This window comes from Podarcis melisellensis (assembly GCF_964234715.1).
Source record: "Podarcis melisellensis genome assembly, chromosome: 6".
Taxonomy (NCBI): domain Eukaryota; kingdom Metazoa; phylum Chordata; class Lepidosauria; order Squamata; family Lacertidae; genus Podarcis; species Podarcis melisellensis.
In genome coordinates this window covers 33,484,823-33,500,104 of record NC_138538.1, presented here as the reverse complement: position 1 = coordinate 33,500,104, position 15,282 = coordinate 33,484,823, and the positions used below count along the sequence as shown (strand labels likewise).

Here is a 15,282-nt window from a genome sequence, read left to right as displayed (position 1 = left end):
GCTACTAGTATATATCCTAGCACCAGTGCTTTTTTCTGGGGGTATGCAGGGGTACGCATACCCCTAAACGTTTTGCAAATCTAAGTTTGGCCTCTTGAGGGGCAGTATTTCAATATGAGTAGGAAAATGAGAGTACCCCTAAACATTTTTTTAAAGGAAAAAAAGCACTGCCTAGCACACATTCATTGCATTGTTAGTGCAAATGTTCTTTGGAGCCATAGACTTTCCCCCTCCACATCCCAAACCAGTCTGTTCCACACACAACATACCATCCGAGATATATCTGAGAAAGGAAGCTAATACATGTAATGTGCATTAAAATGTTGGTCAGCAAAAAGAGACAACCACTACTTTCATTTCAGATTATTATTTTTATTAGATTTCTGCATCAACTTCAGTAGAGAAAGGCTGATAAAAAATGCATTCAGAAAGCAGGCCAAACTAGAACACGTTTCATTAACAGAACAAGGGCTAATAACATTTACAGCCAGAGGGTATGGCTAGATGGTGAACAAATTTGCTTTCCCATGATAGGAACTTGATGCACTGATGCTGTCAGATATCAACCATGCTGTGAAGGAGGACTATGTTTATTTATATTTCTACTAACATTTGAAGAGTTAATGAAGTCTCTTATACAAACTTTAACACATAGGCTTTAAAAGGTGGAAATAAAAACAGTTTTGCACATCCATTTCACTAGAAACTGGGCACGTGTTTCCAGTGGGGGTATCAGCACAGGAGGCACGGCTATTTTGCAGCTCTGTGTTTTCAGGCCTTGCTTTGATCCCTGCAAGTTCCCAGGAGTGGCCAGGTGCTACTTTTCAATAGACACTTCGACACACCACTTACCAAAAGGTCCGAACTCAGTGTAAACAGTCATTCCCATGGCTAGTGAGAATGCCCATATTTACATTAGGCAGGAGGACAGAGCATCTATTAGATGCATAATGTACCCATGGCTCCACAAGGGACAAAGGTTAGAAAAGCTTCCCCTCCAAGTAAGGGCTTATTCAATGTATTTTTTAAAGGGCTCTCAAATTGTTCTTTCACCCTCCCTTGCTTAAAGCAGCACGGCGTCGCTTGGTGAGTCTTGCAGAGTCCTACTGCTGAGGTAGACCACATGTGCTGTGTTTGGTAGCTTGGGGAGCATTGCTTGCTCAGCAGCGGTGATATCCTGAAGAGGTTTGGGAGAATCTGACCACACTAGCTCCAAGGTGTTCTCTATCTGCTGTCTGGTGTTCCTGCTGGATCCCTACATTTCTCACACTAATCCCTCTTAGGAAAGACACTGCACTCCTTATCAGAGCTTGGAAATAGAAAGGGAATATTATCATGCTTCAGGCAAAGAAGTAGCAGCACACTGAAACGGGGAAATTCCCCACAGGAACCCAAGGTGGCACCTGCCTGCCACAGCATCGACCACCAATAGGCACAGCTCTCGTTTATTGTAAACATTATTGTACGTCTACTAAATGTGAGGGAGAAGCCGTCTCATGATTCTTTGTGCTACTCTCATCAAGGCCTGGTATGGTCATCTGAGTGTGCCAAGTTGCCAACTTGGCTGAAACAAATGTCTGAAGCCTGGGCAATCGTTTGGAACCCGTGTTTCCAAAAACAGACTGACAGCATGCTCCCTGATTGCATACCATTAGTAAACACCTTAGAAAAGTACAAAGGTTAAGAAAGTGATAGAACTAAATAATAATCCACCAGTATTTGCCGATATATCCTTCAGTATGCAATTGTAAATAATTTATGACATAGTGAGGTGGGAAGGCTACAGCTGTGAACTTTTTAAAGGCACCAATAGACTTAATATATGATGCTTTCTGGGACACACAAAAAATATATCCAGAAAAATAGGCACCAGGTGCCACTACATTTCTTCTGATCTAAAATTCCAAACTAATCATTTTTTATTTTTGGAAAGCAGCTGAGGATTGGTATAACAATTTCATGCATAGAAAGACATGCAGGGAAGTGAAAATTCACCAGAAAGCAGTAGAGTTCAAGTCTGACTTTGATTAAAAAGAAAGAAAAAGACAGGTCTACTTGCAGAACTGGCTCCCAGCCCTGTTTCCAAGAAGGCACTTAGAGGTTAAAAAAAAAAAAAAAGCAACCAAGCAACAACAGATGGTATTTGGGAAGCAAGACTGATTTCTCCAAGCTTGGCAACTCTGATGAAGTCGGTGATGAAAGAGACAAAAGCCAGAATGTCATTGTTGCTCTGAGGCTGAACAAGCAGTGCCCATTAATTCAAAATAATGGTGTGTGTGTGCATGTGTATATCCCTGCTGCTCTACTTTCACAGCGCTGCCCAATCTGTCTGTGTGGATACCACATCCCCACCCTTGGCTTGCAACCCATGGCTCAGTTATCAGCACTATTCAGCAGACAAGGGTGAGGTCTGCACAGGACAGAGCCATTCCACAGAAATGACAAAAGTGGAGAAGTTGCCAGCTTGGAGTCTTTTCTGAACTGGTGCCATCCCATGACTTTGCTCTGGTATTCATAGTTTCCATTTAGCAGAGGGAGTAGGTATAGTTCTATCTGCCAATAAGGAATGCGACAGTCAGAATGAAGCAGAGTAGAACTCTTCCTTCAAGCTGCATTTAGGTTAATGGCTCACTTGTCTCATAAGTATAAGGCAGGTATGCAAATAGGGCTCAGCTAAATGGGGCTTCCTGGGTTGATCCTGAAGCATAAAACTGGGAGGGCAAGGCATTTCCCAGAGTGGATGGTAGCTGACAAGGACCAGCACAACTGTGAAAACACTGTAGAAAGTTGTATTACAGGGTCTGGGACAACACTCCTAGTTCCTGAAATGGGATCCAAATGTACAAGTTGTCCCTGAGTTGTCAGGGTCAAAAGAAAGATCAGGATTGGAAAATGGAGGAGGCAAGGACAAAAGCAGAGCTCACAGATGGAAGGATAGGGTAGTCTATGGAAAGGCCCAGAAGTTCTTGTTCTCTAGTGACTGTTCCGCATTTGGCCTCATTTGAGAATTTGTGGGCATTTTAATGGAGAAGATGACCTGACTCCTAAGGGAAATACTAATTATTCAAATAGAAGAGCAAAGTAGAAATGCTTAGAAATAAATAAAAGGACACATATACCACTCGCAGCTACAGTGGGCTTTACTCTCCCTGCCAAAATCTTATGGAAAATTGGCAGAAATTCCTGAAGTCTTCATTTTAAAATATTTTCATCTAGATGACAATTTTGGAGCAACGATGCACACCCTCTCCACACACAGACTATGGTATATACAGCTATTTCTGACCCCCCCACCTGAAAATCTCAGATAAAAATGATGTGTGATGCAGACAATTCTGCTTCTCTGACAAAACAGGGACCTTGTTGAGCCTCTCAGGGTCTTGGAAGTGTCTTTCATAAACTGGGAGCTGGGCTTGGGTGCTAGGAGCATGTGCGGCCTGCAGCAAATGACCTCTTGTGTGAGTGGGGCAAATTGTGCACATGATGCACGGATTCCTGAGACTATGCCTAGCCCCCAGCATGTGGAAGGTGTCCAAATATCTGAACTGGGCCAAGCAGTAGAGACTGATAAAGTGGTTTAACTGAAATCTAGGGAAAATGGGGTGCACATGAACATATGTTTGGGGAAATGGGAAGAAAAGGTTACGCACAACTTGGTGTTTCTCTCTCTCTAACACATATGCACACATACACACTTGGGTGCACACTACACATTCCCTAAGTTCTCAAACCTTTGAAGAAATTTTGATGGAACAAAGGCTCATGAGGTACATAGCATTTTAGAAAACACGTGGTCTTTCACTAACCTGTTCTTTTAACATGAAACAAAACAAAAGAACTGAATATTAAACAGGACAAAATAACAGAGTTCTGACTCCTATAATGGCAGCTTGCCAGAAATGGGCTCCATATATATAAATATTCCAAGGATGCAGCTCAAGGCCCCAGTGATTGTGATGAATCAAGACTGCACCATAAAATATTTCCCACCGCCTGGCTGGTTTAATTCCATCAGATTATTTTTCTCCATGAAACATTTTTAGTAGAAATAAATAGAAATAATGTAAAACACAGAGGCAAACAGTAAACTAACTCCTGAGGTATTTCAATCATACAGTGTTCTTTTTCACCCACAATGCATCTTGGACAATAATAGCATGACTTGGTCACACGTAGGACAAGGACCTAACTGAAATGCCCTGCTGGAAGCCAGCCTCAGATTCTCAGAAAGAATTGGTGGAAATAATCGGTGTTGTATTGCTACTTCTCTCATTCCAAAATCTTGACCCTCCCACTCGGTTTGCAGGTACCCCAGGGACAGGATTTCCAGAAAGGTCAGTGCATGTTAGCCAGAGAAGCTAGCTTTTTCACTGGCATCACCTTTATAAAGTGGATCCTATGCACACATAGTCCCAGGAGACTGAGCAGCCTCTGTTCAAGCAATAAGTCTGAGTCAACTACCTTCATTCCTAAAACAGGGATAAGGCAAAGACAGACCATTTGACATTTACTTTAAAAACTAATCTCTAAAGGCTAGTTTGGCAGCTACATCTTACTGTGCTACAGATGACATGGAAGGATGCTCACAGCATGCTGTGCTTTAACCACCCAGAGTTTCTCATTTTTGTCTCTAGTCCTTTCCAAACAATCAATTTTTTAGCAAAATAAATGTCCAGGCTTGGATTCACTGGAATGCTAAGTAATATCCTGTCAACACAAGGATTCTCACAATGGGACTCCCCCCCTTCCTCTTCCCTCCTACCCTTAAGGCTGTTCTGGGGGTTCCCCAACTGCCCAACTGGAGCAGATTTGGGGAGGACATGGGACACACATGGGGCGGGAAGGGGGAAGTCCCATTGTGCAAGCGAGAATCCTTTTGCCACAGTTATTATCAGTTTGTTGTACAGAGTTCAAACAACTTCCCTGTAGCTTCTCAGCATAACTGCTTCATGGAACCAACTGATTGTTGTCTGAAATCTCATTAATGCCAAGTAGGACCCAGTGCCCACCTGCTCCACTCCATGTCTGCAAAATATCGGGAACATTTATTTTAAATGTAATTTTAAAAACTGTTCAGTGTCCTCATCAGCTGTGCTACTACAGTACTGCAGTGCTCTTTCAGTGCTTGTCTACTGCTGTTTTTTTAACTGTTTCTGTGCTAAGCCAGTGCAGAAATGCTCATGCAGCAAATGAAAAGTTGTGAACAGCAGCATGATTATACCCTGCAGCAAATCTATGATCCTTATTCATGAAGGCTGCAGTCATATTGAACAGAGAGACACATAATGTCTGAATAAATGTGTTTAGGACTGTGTGGCATGGGTGCGACAGAATATGGAAATATTAGTGCACAGTTGTGAAAGGCACAGTTTATATAGCCAAAAGTTGGAAGGTGTGATATAAACATTAAAGAAACTTGTGTGATTATGATGCTAAGGTACCCAATGTAGTTGGAAGCACAGCTTTTCAATTGTGCAGAAGGGACCTTTCCTTTTGCGGATATTAAAAATAATTAAATCAAAAGGCACAAAGTGGTGTTTATTAGAGAAAACAGCAACAATCAGGAAGCCCAGTGTATATAGAACACGGTTAAGCTCCTCATCAAGGACAACCTGAGTTTTGGAAAAGGAAAAAAGAGAGAGGTCCTTTTCAAAAACATTGCTGCACAGGTCTCACAAAAAGTTCCCATGTTCCCAGTTAATTCCATTTTACACTTATTAATTGATTTGACTGGATGCTGCCATCTTTTAAGAAAAGCCTCTACTTTCTTTTGTGCAGGTCACTGTGTTCCCCATGGAGCCTTCAGGGATTAAAGATAATTCTGCATGTGACAAAGAAAGCTACCGAAACTCTCCAAGGTGAGATGTCCAGGAACAGAGCCAATCGTGTATCATTTACTTCCAATCCAATTGGTTAAATGTAGTCACCTTTGGACACTGTTGGATAAAAATGAGATGGCTTATCAGCAATGAGGAGGCCACTTGGAAAGGGCTTTAGCCTGGGTATGCACCCAAGTGTATATATACTGCAGGAACGTGCATGCAAAAATACAGACACCCACAAAACATACATACAATCATATGGAGTACCATATATACAGATATCTGTGCAGCTGGACCACATGCATCTGTGTGCCTACAAACAAACACACATGTACTTGAACATGGAGATATAGGCACTGATCACCTGCACACATGTGCAAAGTCATGTTTCAAATAAATTTTAGTTTCTAATGCTGTCACTGCATTGAAGAAGACATTGTTACGCCCATCCTATTTGTTTGCTTCAGATTTCCTTGTCTTAATTTAAATGCAAACAATGTAAAACTCTCACGCTCCCCAAACATCTATCTCTCATTCTCTCTCTCTCTGTCAGTTGGTTAACGCCACTAATTAAAATGGTTACAGTTGTTAAGCTGAGCGGACAAGTGCACTTGCAGATTCATCCAGAAGTCCTCCGGTCTCTGGTCCCTAGGGTGAAGATAATGCTACGAAGCAAGAGTTCTAGAGCATGTCTCTTGTGTTCCGGATTGCGCAGCAGAGGACCATGCTGAAGACCATGCCAAAGATCTGGAACACAAGGAACATATTTTAAAGGATGCCCAGGAAACACGGGGAGATTTTTGTCACTATGTCTGGCAGCTCAGAGAACGTTAGTGATTGCTCTCAGGCAGATGTGGAGAGTCGAGTCATCAGAGAGAAGCATAATCCTTAATGTGAAGCAGGGCATGGCTGATATCGTTTGGAGCAATCCTCACATATCCAAATTTCTGTTCATTTGATGTGTGTTTCTGTCCATTTGGTGACTTAGAGCCAAACTAAAATACGATGCTAGTTGCATGAAAGCATTTAAGATGCACGTTTAAAGAATGCAAATAGCTGCTGAGTGGTGGGGGTTAAATCATGCTAGGTAGGTGGGGTCTTAATATTGTCATTTATATCACAATCCTGATGAAATTATCCCATTCATTGAGCTGCTATTAGTCCTGTGAGGGAAACCTCTGTTGGCTTCCCTCTGAGGCATGGCAGCAGCTTTGGGGAAGAGGACTATTCATATAAATTGTGGTGTAGGGGGAGGGGTTAAACCACACTTTTCCATCTGCCATGTCTCAGTCCTACTCAGGGTCTCCCTGCATTGCCTTTTTACATTTGAAAAAAAATCACGCACATTGCTTCCTTTTATGCAATTAAGGCCACATTTATTCTGGCCCTGAGGATCGGCTACAACAGTCAGTCTTGTGTATAATTATTATCACTTATTTCATTTATGAATTGCTTTCTATGAGGCATCCTGAAGCAATTTTCAAATATGTACACACACAGAGAGAAAGAAAGAGTTCAAAACAACAGTACAGACATAAAATCCATTCAAACTGATATAATGCTGACACCTAGAGGCTACATGGTACAACTTGCTGAGTAGCCAGCATCAGAGCAGGGAAAACAATGTTCTCAGCAGAATGCATTGAGTCAGGCCCAACTAGACATGAACAGGGCATCCATTTTGTTGTTCATACGTCTGCCCCACTCATGTGCAAAATGGGGTGTGTACAAGTGGCTTGGGGATCTAATTTTAATAGGAGTTACTTCCAATATCAGAGCTGACCAGGGGAGAAAGGTGTCTGAAGCAGAAGAGTATGAAGGGGTTGGTGCAGACATGTGAATAATCAGGGCTGCCTCTGTCATGTTTTCCGTGGACTGCCATTTGCTCCAATTTAACTCCAAAGAGCGTGTTTTCTGGAAGAAAGAAGCAGCGCAAAGGCAAAAGTGCTTGGACCCATACTTTCAAGGCACAGGACAAGCAGAAGTGAGGATGAGCCCTAAGTTCCACACATGGGACATCTACATTCATACTCTGAACTCCTCAGCAACCTGATTTCCACTGGCTTGGAAGGACCTGGGGGATTCACAAACACATAGATAGCAACAACAGAAGCAGCAGTACCAGTATTGTCATCAGATAATTACTCACTGTGATCCCAGCAATTCCAATCCCAACAATGCCAACTAAACGAAGATTTGTGTCAATGAGAGTCTCGATTTCAGTCAGACAACTCTGTTAGAGACATGAAGGTGTTGACAATGCTTTAAACATCAAAGCAGTCTTGAAGAGCCCTTCCGGTTTCTACTAAGGACCAGTTGACACATTCTTGGTGGCAACCATGGGGAAAATCTACCTTAGTAAACCCCTTTCCTCTTCACAACTTCTGCCCCTGACTGTCCTGTTTGATGTAGGAATTGCCTTCCCATGTTTGCTTCCTCTGAGCTACCTTTGAGAAGAGTGGCTTGAGGAGCTTCCTGACAGCAGCAGCAGTTCTCACCCACCCATACCTCACCAGCTTTGTCTCTCTGCTCCATCTTGCCTTCCTTGCCTTTGCTGTGGTTGGGATTCTGGTTTTTGAGGCAACCCAGCACACCACTACAGAAGCACTGGCTTGAACCATCATAATCTCCTAAATGTTTGATATTTGTGCCTGTTATAAGCCTAACTGGACCTCACATCACCACTCTAGCATGCCCGAGCCCTGGGCCCTGATGACATTTATTAAAACTATTCATTTAAGATCGTACACATATTCAATCAAGGCCTACTCAGAGTAGACCCACTGAAAGTAATGAGCCTAAGTTAGCAATGTCCATCAACTTCAATAGGTCAACTTTGAGTAGAAATAGCATTGAATAGCACCCATAAAGTTTTGCTGTGATTTTGATGTTGCTCTTCTTATAATTTGCTTGGTGAAACCTGTAAACAAGGATTAATTTGCTGCTGCTTCCTTCTGACAGGTACAAGCATACAAGAAGCAATCTTGGGCATACCAGGTACTTTTGTTCTCTCATTTCCTTATTGCAGCTTCTCCTAGTTGTTTCCTGTTTGGTTTTCTCACAAAGTTTTGTGGCATTTGTGCATCAAGAATTGAAGCAGAGAGAGGAACAGTGCAGAGGAAGGGTGTTGGTGTGCCACAAATTGCATAATCTGAATCTACACCACAACGGCAAATGCTACGAATAAAGTATGCTGCTTAATTTCACCCAATACAGAATTAAGACCTCTTACCTAGGTAGAACCTGCTATGAAAGTTTGGGCACCTTTATTTAATTCAGCCAGGTTCCATCAGATTCTGCTAGGCCTCTTGTTTGTCAAGAGACCTTTAAGGACTGCACTGCATGGGCTTACCCTTTCTTGCAATGCCATGGTCCTAGGGAAAGTCCCCTCTCCCATAAAGCTGCCATTTGCCCTGGGAAGAAGCGCAGATAAATACAGATAAATGTATTTCATGTGTTGCCTAATTTGGCCTTGTTTCTCGGTGTGACATGAGCAGGAATACATGTGAATCAGCAAGCAAATATCAAGGATAAGGGAAGCAAGCAGGCTGCCAATGATTTGCTCTCCCTTCATTAAGTATTGCTTGTGCTTTGCAGTGGTATTGTTCAGATCTATAAAGGTGCCCAGAGTTAGCAGGGTTGACAGCTGCTGGAAAGTCAGTCCTGCTGGCATACTCCTCAGTAGCATCTCAAATGACTAATGGAAAGAAAAAAGACCAGTGCCAAATAGCCCTCGTCCAGAGCATTTCATCTGGCTTCCCACCAGCTTTGCTGACTTACACGTCTTATCACATCCCAGGGCTATTTTTTGCAACATGTCCATCAGAGCCACTTACTCTGGGCTGTTCAATGTCTTTTGGACAGGTGGGCTTCACTGCAGCATCATTTCCTCCTCTCCCACAGCACTGAAGCTGGAAAGACAGAGATAACATGTTAAAAGAAAACCACCAAACACCAGACAGATTTTTTAAATAAAGAAACCCCCCTCGTAAATAATAAATTTCTTTATTATATTTATGAGTCAGTCCATAACAGTGTTCTTTCATCAACCTGTAAATTCACATTAAACTCTTGTTCCAGGCTGAAGTTTCATACGCTCCAAAATATACTTGCACCAATAATATTGCCCACAGTCTACCCTTCTACTACTGTTTTCCCCCTGTTCATTGTGCATCTCTTTGATGGAGTACAACCCCCTGAACTCTTGGTTTAGTGCAACCAACAGTGGGGAAACCTTCATCCGAGCACAGCTGTAGGCTGGACATGATGATAGTTTAAAGAGATTTGAAACTGGCCTGATGTGTCCATATCTCCCTGCGATGTTTCCTCACTGGCTACTGTAGCACTCAAAATGCAGGCAATATTAGTTCCTAACAACATCCTTAGTTGGTACAGCAGTAACAGAGGTTAGGCCAAAGGTAGTGACTCCAACAGGCTCCTTAACTAGGAAATTAATTGGACTTCTAAGCAGATATGCTTAGCATATTCTTGTTAAAAATTTTTTTTAAACAGTATTGCCGGGGGGCCGATAGGGGGGGGGGAGAAGTGCTGAAAATCTGCTGAACCTGACAATTTGAATGTATTTCATTAAGCTCAATTTTCAGCAAAGTCAATTAAGCCAAATGAATTCAAGCACAACCATGCAAACTAAAGGACTTATTGAAGTCAGGGTTCACATACTATTCCAATCTGTATGCAAATAGAAATATCTGCTTGATTAGGCCATTTTTATCTAGCTTTCAGCACTGGCTTATGGCAGATCCTAACCTAACTCAGAGGGTTATTGTGAGGATTTTTTAAAAAAGGAAATTACGCACCCCACCCTGAACTAGTTGGAAAAAAGGGCAGGATAACAGCGTAATAAATAAATGTAAATAAATAGACCGAAGGTCTTTATTGTTAAAGGTATTTAAGCCATATGCCATAGGGAATCTTGCCCACTTCCTGTGGAATGGGAAATTCAGGTACTTTAAGTAAGGAGCACCCACCAGGTCAGAGCAGTGAAGATGAAGCAAGCCTTAACCTCCATTCCTGTATGCCTGACTTAAAGCCTTCTTTTGAAACTTCATAAAGGCAGCCTTGATAAGCAAAAGATATGAATTCAGAAGTTACTCACTGCTTCATGGTACTGGATAAGGGTTTTGTTGCTTGTCCCCACGTTATTCACAAACTCTTCGTAAGCTTCCTCATAGATGTGCTGGACCTCTTCAACAGCCTGCAGTAAACCAGACAGACAACCTCAATGAGATCATGATGGTGACAATTGGAGGGACTATTCTGCAGTTTCTTGGCTTCCCTCTAGGCTCTTGGTCCCTCTACTACTTGGCAGGAAGGAGAGACGAGTGAAAAAAAGACAAGCAGAAGGGAAGAAATCTGACTTTACTGCATAGCTTTAAAGAAAGGAAAACCCAGAGGCACAGCATGACCTGGGGGCTGGACTTGGCTAAGAAGGTACCAAAGGAGAAAGGCTAGGCAGCAGTTTGACCACCTTTTGGGTTGGCAGATTTCCTAGAACCATAGAACTGTAAAGTTGGAAGGGACCACAAGGGTCATCTTGTCCAACCCTCTGCAATGCAGGAATCTTTTGTCCAATGTGAGGCTCAAACCCACAACTCTGAGATTAAGAGTCTCATGCTCTACCAACTGAGCTATCTCATATGGAAGACCACCACATTCACAACCAAACGTGTTAAGTGAAGCCAATAGGTGAAATCTGCCAGGGCACTGTAGTTTTATATTTAGGGTAATAAACTACTTAGTATGCATTATGCAAGAAAGAAATGTTTCCACCAGCAGCAAACTTGAATTTGCCACTGAGTGGCTCCCTGAAAAGTCTGCATGTGTTTGTTTAATTCACACTTTAACGTTTTTAGGTGTAAACCTTCAAATGCGCTGGAATCAGTGGGACTTCTACACCCATGACAGCTCCTTATATCATAACATGTTCATCTGGTTCTAACCTCCTCTGTTTATCATCAAAGACACATTTACCTTTTGTTTGTTTTATGCATTTATAAACTACTCGTTAGCATGAGACTCTGGGGATGGGGTGGTGCACAGCAAACATTGAACTCACCGCTTTCTTGCCAAGAAAAGCAAAAACTCCTGCAGTGACTTCAGCAGCAAAAATCACCAGCAAACAGGTAAAGAACTGCAAAAGGATGGAGACAGGATTACAGGCTTAGGTTTTACAACCTTCCCCTGACGATCTGCAGTAAATATATTATGCAGGCCACAGGGTAAAGGGGAAGGGCTGTGACATCTGCTTTGCGTGCGTTCAGTTCCCATCATCTCCAGGGAGGGCTGGGAAGGACAGCCATTGTTAGTGTAGAAAATACTGTGCATTAAGGACCAATGGTCTGACTCAGTATAAGATAGCAACCCATGTATGTCCAAAACAGGGAAATCCTGTTTAATGTTGGTTTATTATTGTCAGGGGGCTGCCATCGGTACAGGGAAGGGAGGCAGAGAGGCAGTTTGGGATACAGGGAACCTCTGAAAATCTGGAGAAGCAGTTCCCCTTCCTGTGGTGGGGAAAGCCACACCTCCAGTGGGGAAGAGGGGAAGCTACCAGAGGATGCTGTAGGGAGCCCCAGCGCCGCCCTTCGTCAGTCTGAGGGTGTGAAAAGCCACACCTCCCGGGTAAAGGAGGGGAAAGGGCTAGAGGATGCTGCTGGGAGCCTCAGCACCACTCCTGGCCAAGCCGGCCAGGAGGGAAGCACGCCTCTTCCATCGCCCACCTTGCGCAGAGGTGTAAAACACAAAGAAGGAAGGAAATGGCTGGGGGTGACTAAGCTCTTATGTTGGGGGAGGACTTGAAAATGACCACTCCCGGATTCTGCTAGCAATTGAGGCAGACATGAACTTGTGGTTCTGCACTGTAAATAGTTTTGCACCAAAATAAAACCTGTAAAAGACAGGTCGAAGTCCTGACAGGTTACTCATGAGCAACCAACACTGCCATCTGACAATTATGGAGGATCTTAAATCATAGTTTGATCTTGGTTTAAGATTCTAGCTAGCAAACTGACATTATTATAGATCCTCCCTTTTCAGATGTAACACGGAACTCGGGTTTTAAGAAATCTACGATGGAAGTGTCAAAGCTGGAGTGTGAAGGGAAGTGGAGAAGAAAGGACCTTACGCTTACTAGGTGTTTTGGTTCTGCCACAAGGTGAAAGGGGTAACAACATATTGTGTCTGAAAAGCCCTAATTTCACACCCAAGTTGTGCATAAGTTCATTACTTACTGCTCCAAGCAGGCACTGAGATTCTCGCGCAGCTCCACAGCACCCAAAAAACCCCACAGTCATCATCAGCACGCCTGCTCCTATTAGCACATAGAGTCCTACGGGGAAGACAGAATCATCAGAGAAAGAATACAAGGAACATCTCCCCCATGTCATTTCCTACCTATGCACTAGGGATGGTTCTTGTCTGCCTCCCCTCCCTCCCCAAATGGGACTGTTCCATGCAATCAATTTTTGGCACCAAGTAGGCCAATGATGTCCTGGGTTACTAGAGCTGCATCAAGCATCTTCATTATATGGTTTCTGTTGTTTGCTGAAGACACACTTCTTTATCCTAGCCTTTGATAATTGTAAGACCTCTATTAGTTTGATTTAAATTGTTTAATTGGATTTCAATACTGCATGATTATATGATTATCACCTGTTCTGGGGCTCTGTGATGAAAGGCAGGTTCTCTTAAAATACAATAGATAGGCCCACTCCTTGGCCTAAGGATGAGCTCAGAAGTTTCACTTCTGCTTTAGACTAACTGCAGTCTGAAACCCTGACACATTGTGATTAGTCTCAACTTTAATCATTGAAACAAGTTAACTCCAAACCTTAGCTTATGAAGCCGGATTGTTTTTTTTGTTTGTTGTTTGTTGTTGTTTTTTATTTAAAAAAATAGTTAAAATTAGCCACAGTTTAGGAATTGGATGCAACATTAAACCGTGGTTAATAAAAAGTGGAACTGGAAATTTCAATCACCTCTTTGGAGCTATGCTGGAGAAGAGAGAAGCAGCAGTTGCACATGAGCCCAATGCTCTGACATGTGATAATAAACAAATATTTTTTGTTGTGTTTGAACTGGGTGTATAGGTCCATCCTGTCTAGCATTTTGTTCCCACAGTGGCAGCCAAATGCTTATGGGAAACATACAATCAGGACAGTTAATTATTTTATTATGAATATTTATAACTCGCCCTTTGTCAATACAGATATCTGGGTGGGGTACAAGATAAAGGTGTTCAGAACAGAAAGACAAACAGAACATGAAGGCAACAGCTCTTAACAATAAAGTTCTTCCTAGCATCTGTTGCGTTTTCTTCCTCTATCATTTCCTGCATCACAATCATAACATATCTGTGTGCACTTGAGCCTCATTCTATATGGTGGCTGCTTCATAACAGTAATGCAAATTAACCCACTGTATACACATTAGCTTATTTGCATTATTCTTCTTATTAAAGAATTGAGGAGCTTTGCTGTGGAATTCCAGAATCTTGCCTTGAATATGGACTCTGAAAGGGCATCTTACAGGGAAGAAGGGCATCTACAGGGAAGTTTGGGTTTGCTAGTTTAAGGATTCCATACAAGGTATCAATGAAGCTTCTCCAGGTGTCACAGATAGGGAGAGTTGCTATGGTCCTTTTGCAAAGAAGGCCTTGAAACAGTCCAATTTCCTTAAAAGTCAGCATTCTTCAACCTGGTGCTCTCGAAGCAGCCCCAGCAGTACACTTCATTGGCTAGGACTGCTGAGAGTTGCAATCTAAGTTCTGAGAAGTCTATGGAGGTTTGAGAAATACCTCTATTCAGTGGCGTAGCGTGGATTGTCAGCACCCGGGGCAAGGCAAGTAATTTGCGCCCCCTAACCCGTGGATTTGCGCCCTCTAACCCATGGATTTGCGCCCCCTAAACCTAACCCCAAGATGTTGCGCCCGGTGCGGCCGGCCCCCGCTGCACCCCCACGCTACACCACTGCCTCTATTTAGGATAGAACTTTTCCTGTAGATGAGCAACTGGAACTCTATGCCCATAGTCAAGAGAAGCATCAGCTGTTATCTCCAACAAATGAGGTAGGACAGGGAGGAACTTGGAAGATGACAGTGTGTTCTGCCACTCACCACCATGCCATTCAGATCACCTAGGAACAGGTGCTATTGTTTGCCAGCATTGTTCACTTTCAATTCCAGAAGTGTAATAATGCTCTTCTCTGCCACCCTCCCTGCAAAATATGGCTCAGTATGAAGCCATTGGGTGGATTCATGCTATGTCCCTGGATCAGGTCAGGTAAAGGTTGTAGCTCCACAACTGATATTCACCCTCTGAGAAGTGTATGGCTGCACAGACAAAACCTTCCGAGTGCTGAGATGCAAAGCCAAAGATGTTCCACCAGAGGGCAGCAGGAGTATCCATTAGGCTTCACTTGATGTTGCCCATTAAGGCACTAT

The 15,282-nt window shown here is 42.9% G+C and overlaps 1 protein-coding gene and 1 long non-coding RNA gene across 2 annotated transcripts in view; one reads left to right on the top strand and one right to left on the bottom strand.

The window, feature by feature from the left end:
• Nucleotides 1–357: 357 nt before the first annotated feature.
• Nucleotides 358–4,400, top strand: LOC309371633. The gene is made up of 2 exons (XR_014169229.1): nt 358–1,715; nt 1,772–4,400. It is a non-coding gene; the product is annotated as an uncharacterized lncRNA (long non-coding RNA).
• Nucleotides 4,401–5,517: 1,117 nt separating this feature from the next.
• The window catches only part of TSPAN2 (tetraspanin 2), a 57,496-nt gene continuing 47,731 nt past the window's right edge, over nt 5,518–15,282 (bottom strand). Inside the window, exons 3-8 of the mRNA XM_081914480.1 lie at nt 13,073–13,170; nt 11,899–11,973; nt 10,939–11,037; nt 9,659–9,733; nt 7,972–8,055; nt 5,518–6,569 (exon numbers count right to left, since the gene is read on the bottom strand). Of these exons, the coding sequence (XP_081770606.1) occupies nt 6,504–6,569; nt 7,972–8,055; nt 9,659–9,733; nt 10,939–11,037; nt 11,899–11,973; nt 13,073–13,170 (497 nt within the window). The 3' untranslated portion in view covers nt 5,518–6,503. The remainder of the gene's footprint in view (nt 6,570–7,971; nt 8,056–9,658; nt 9,734–10,938; nt 11,038–11,898; nt 11,974–13,072; nt 13,171–15,282) is intronic.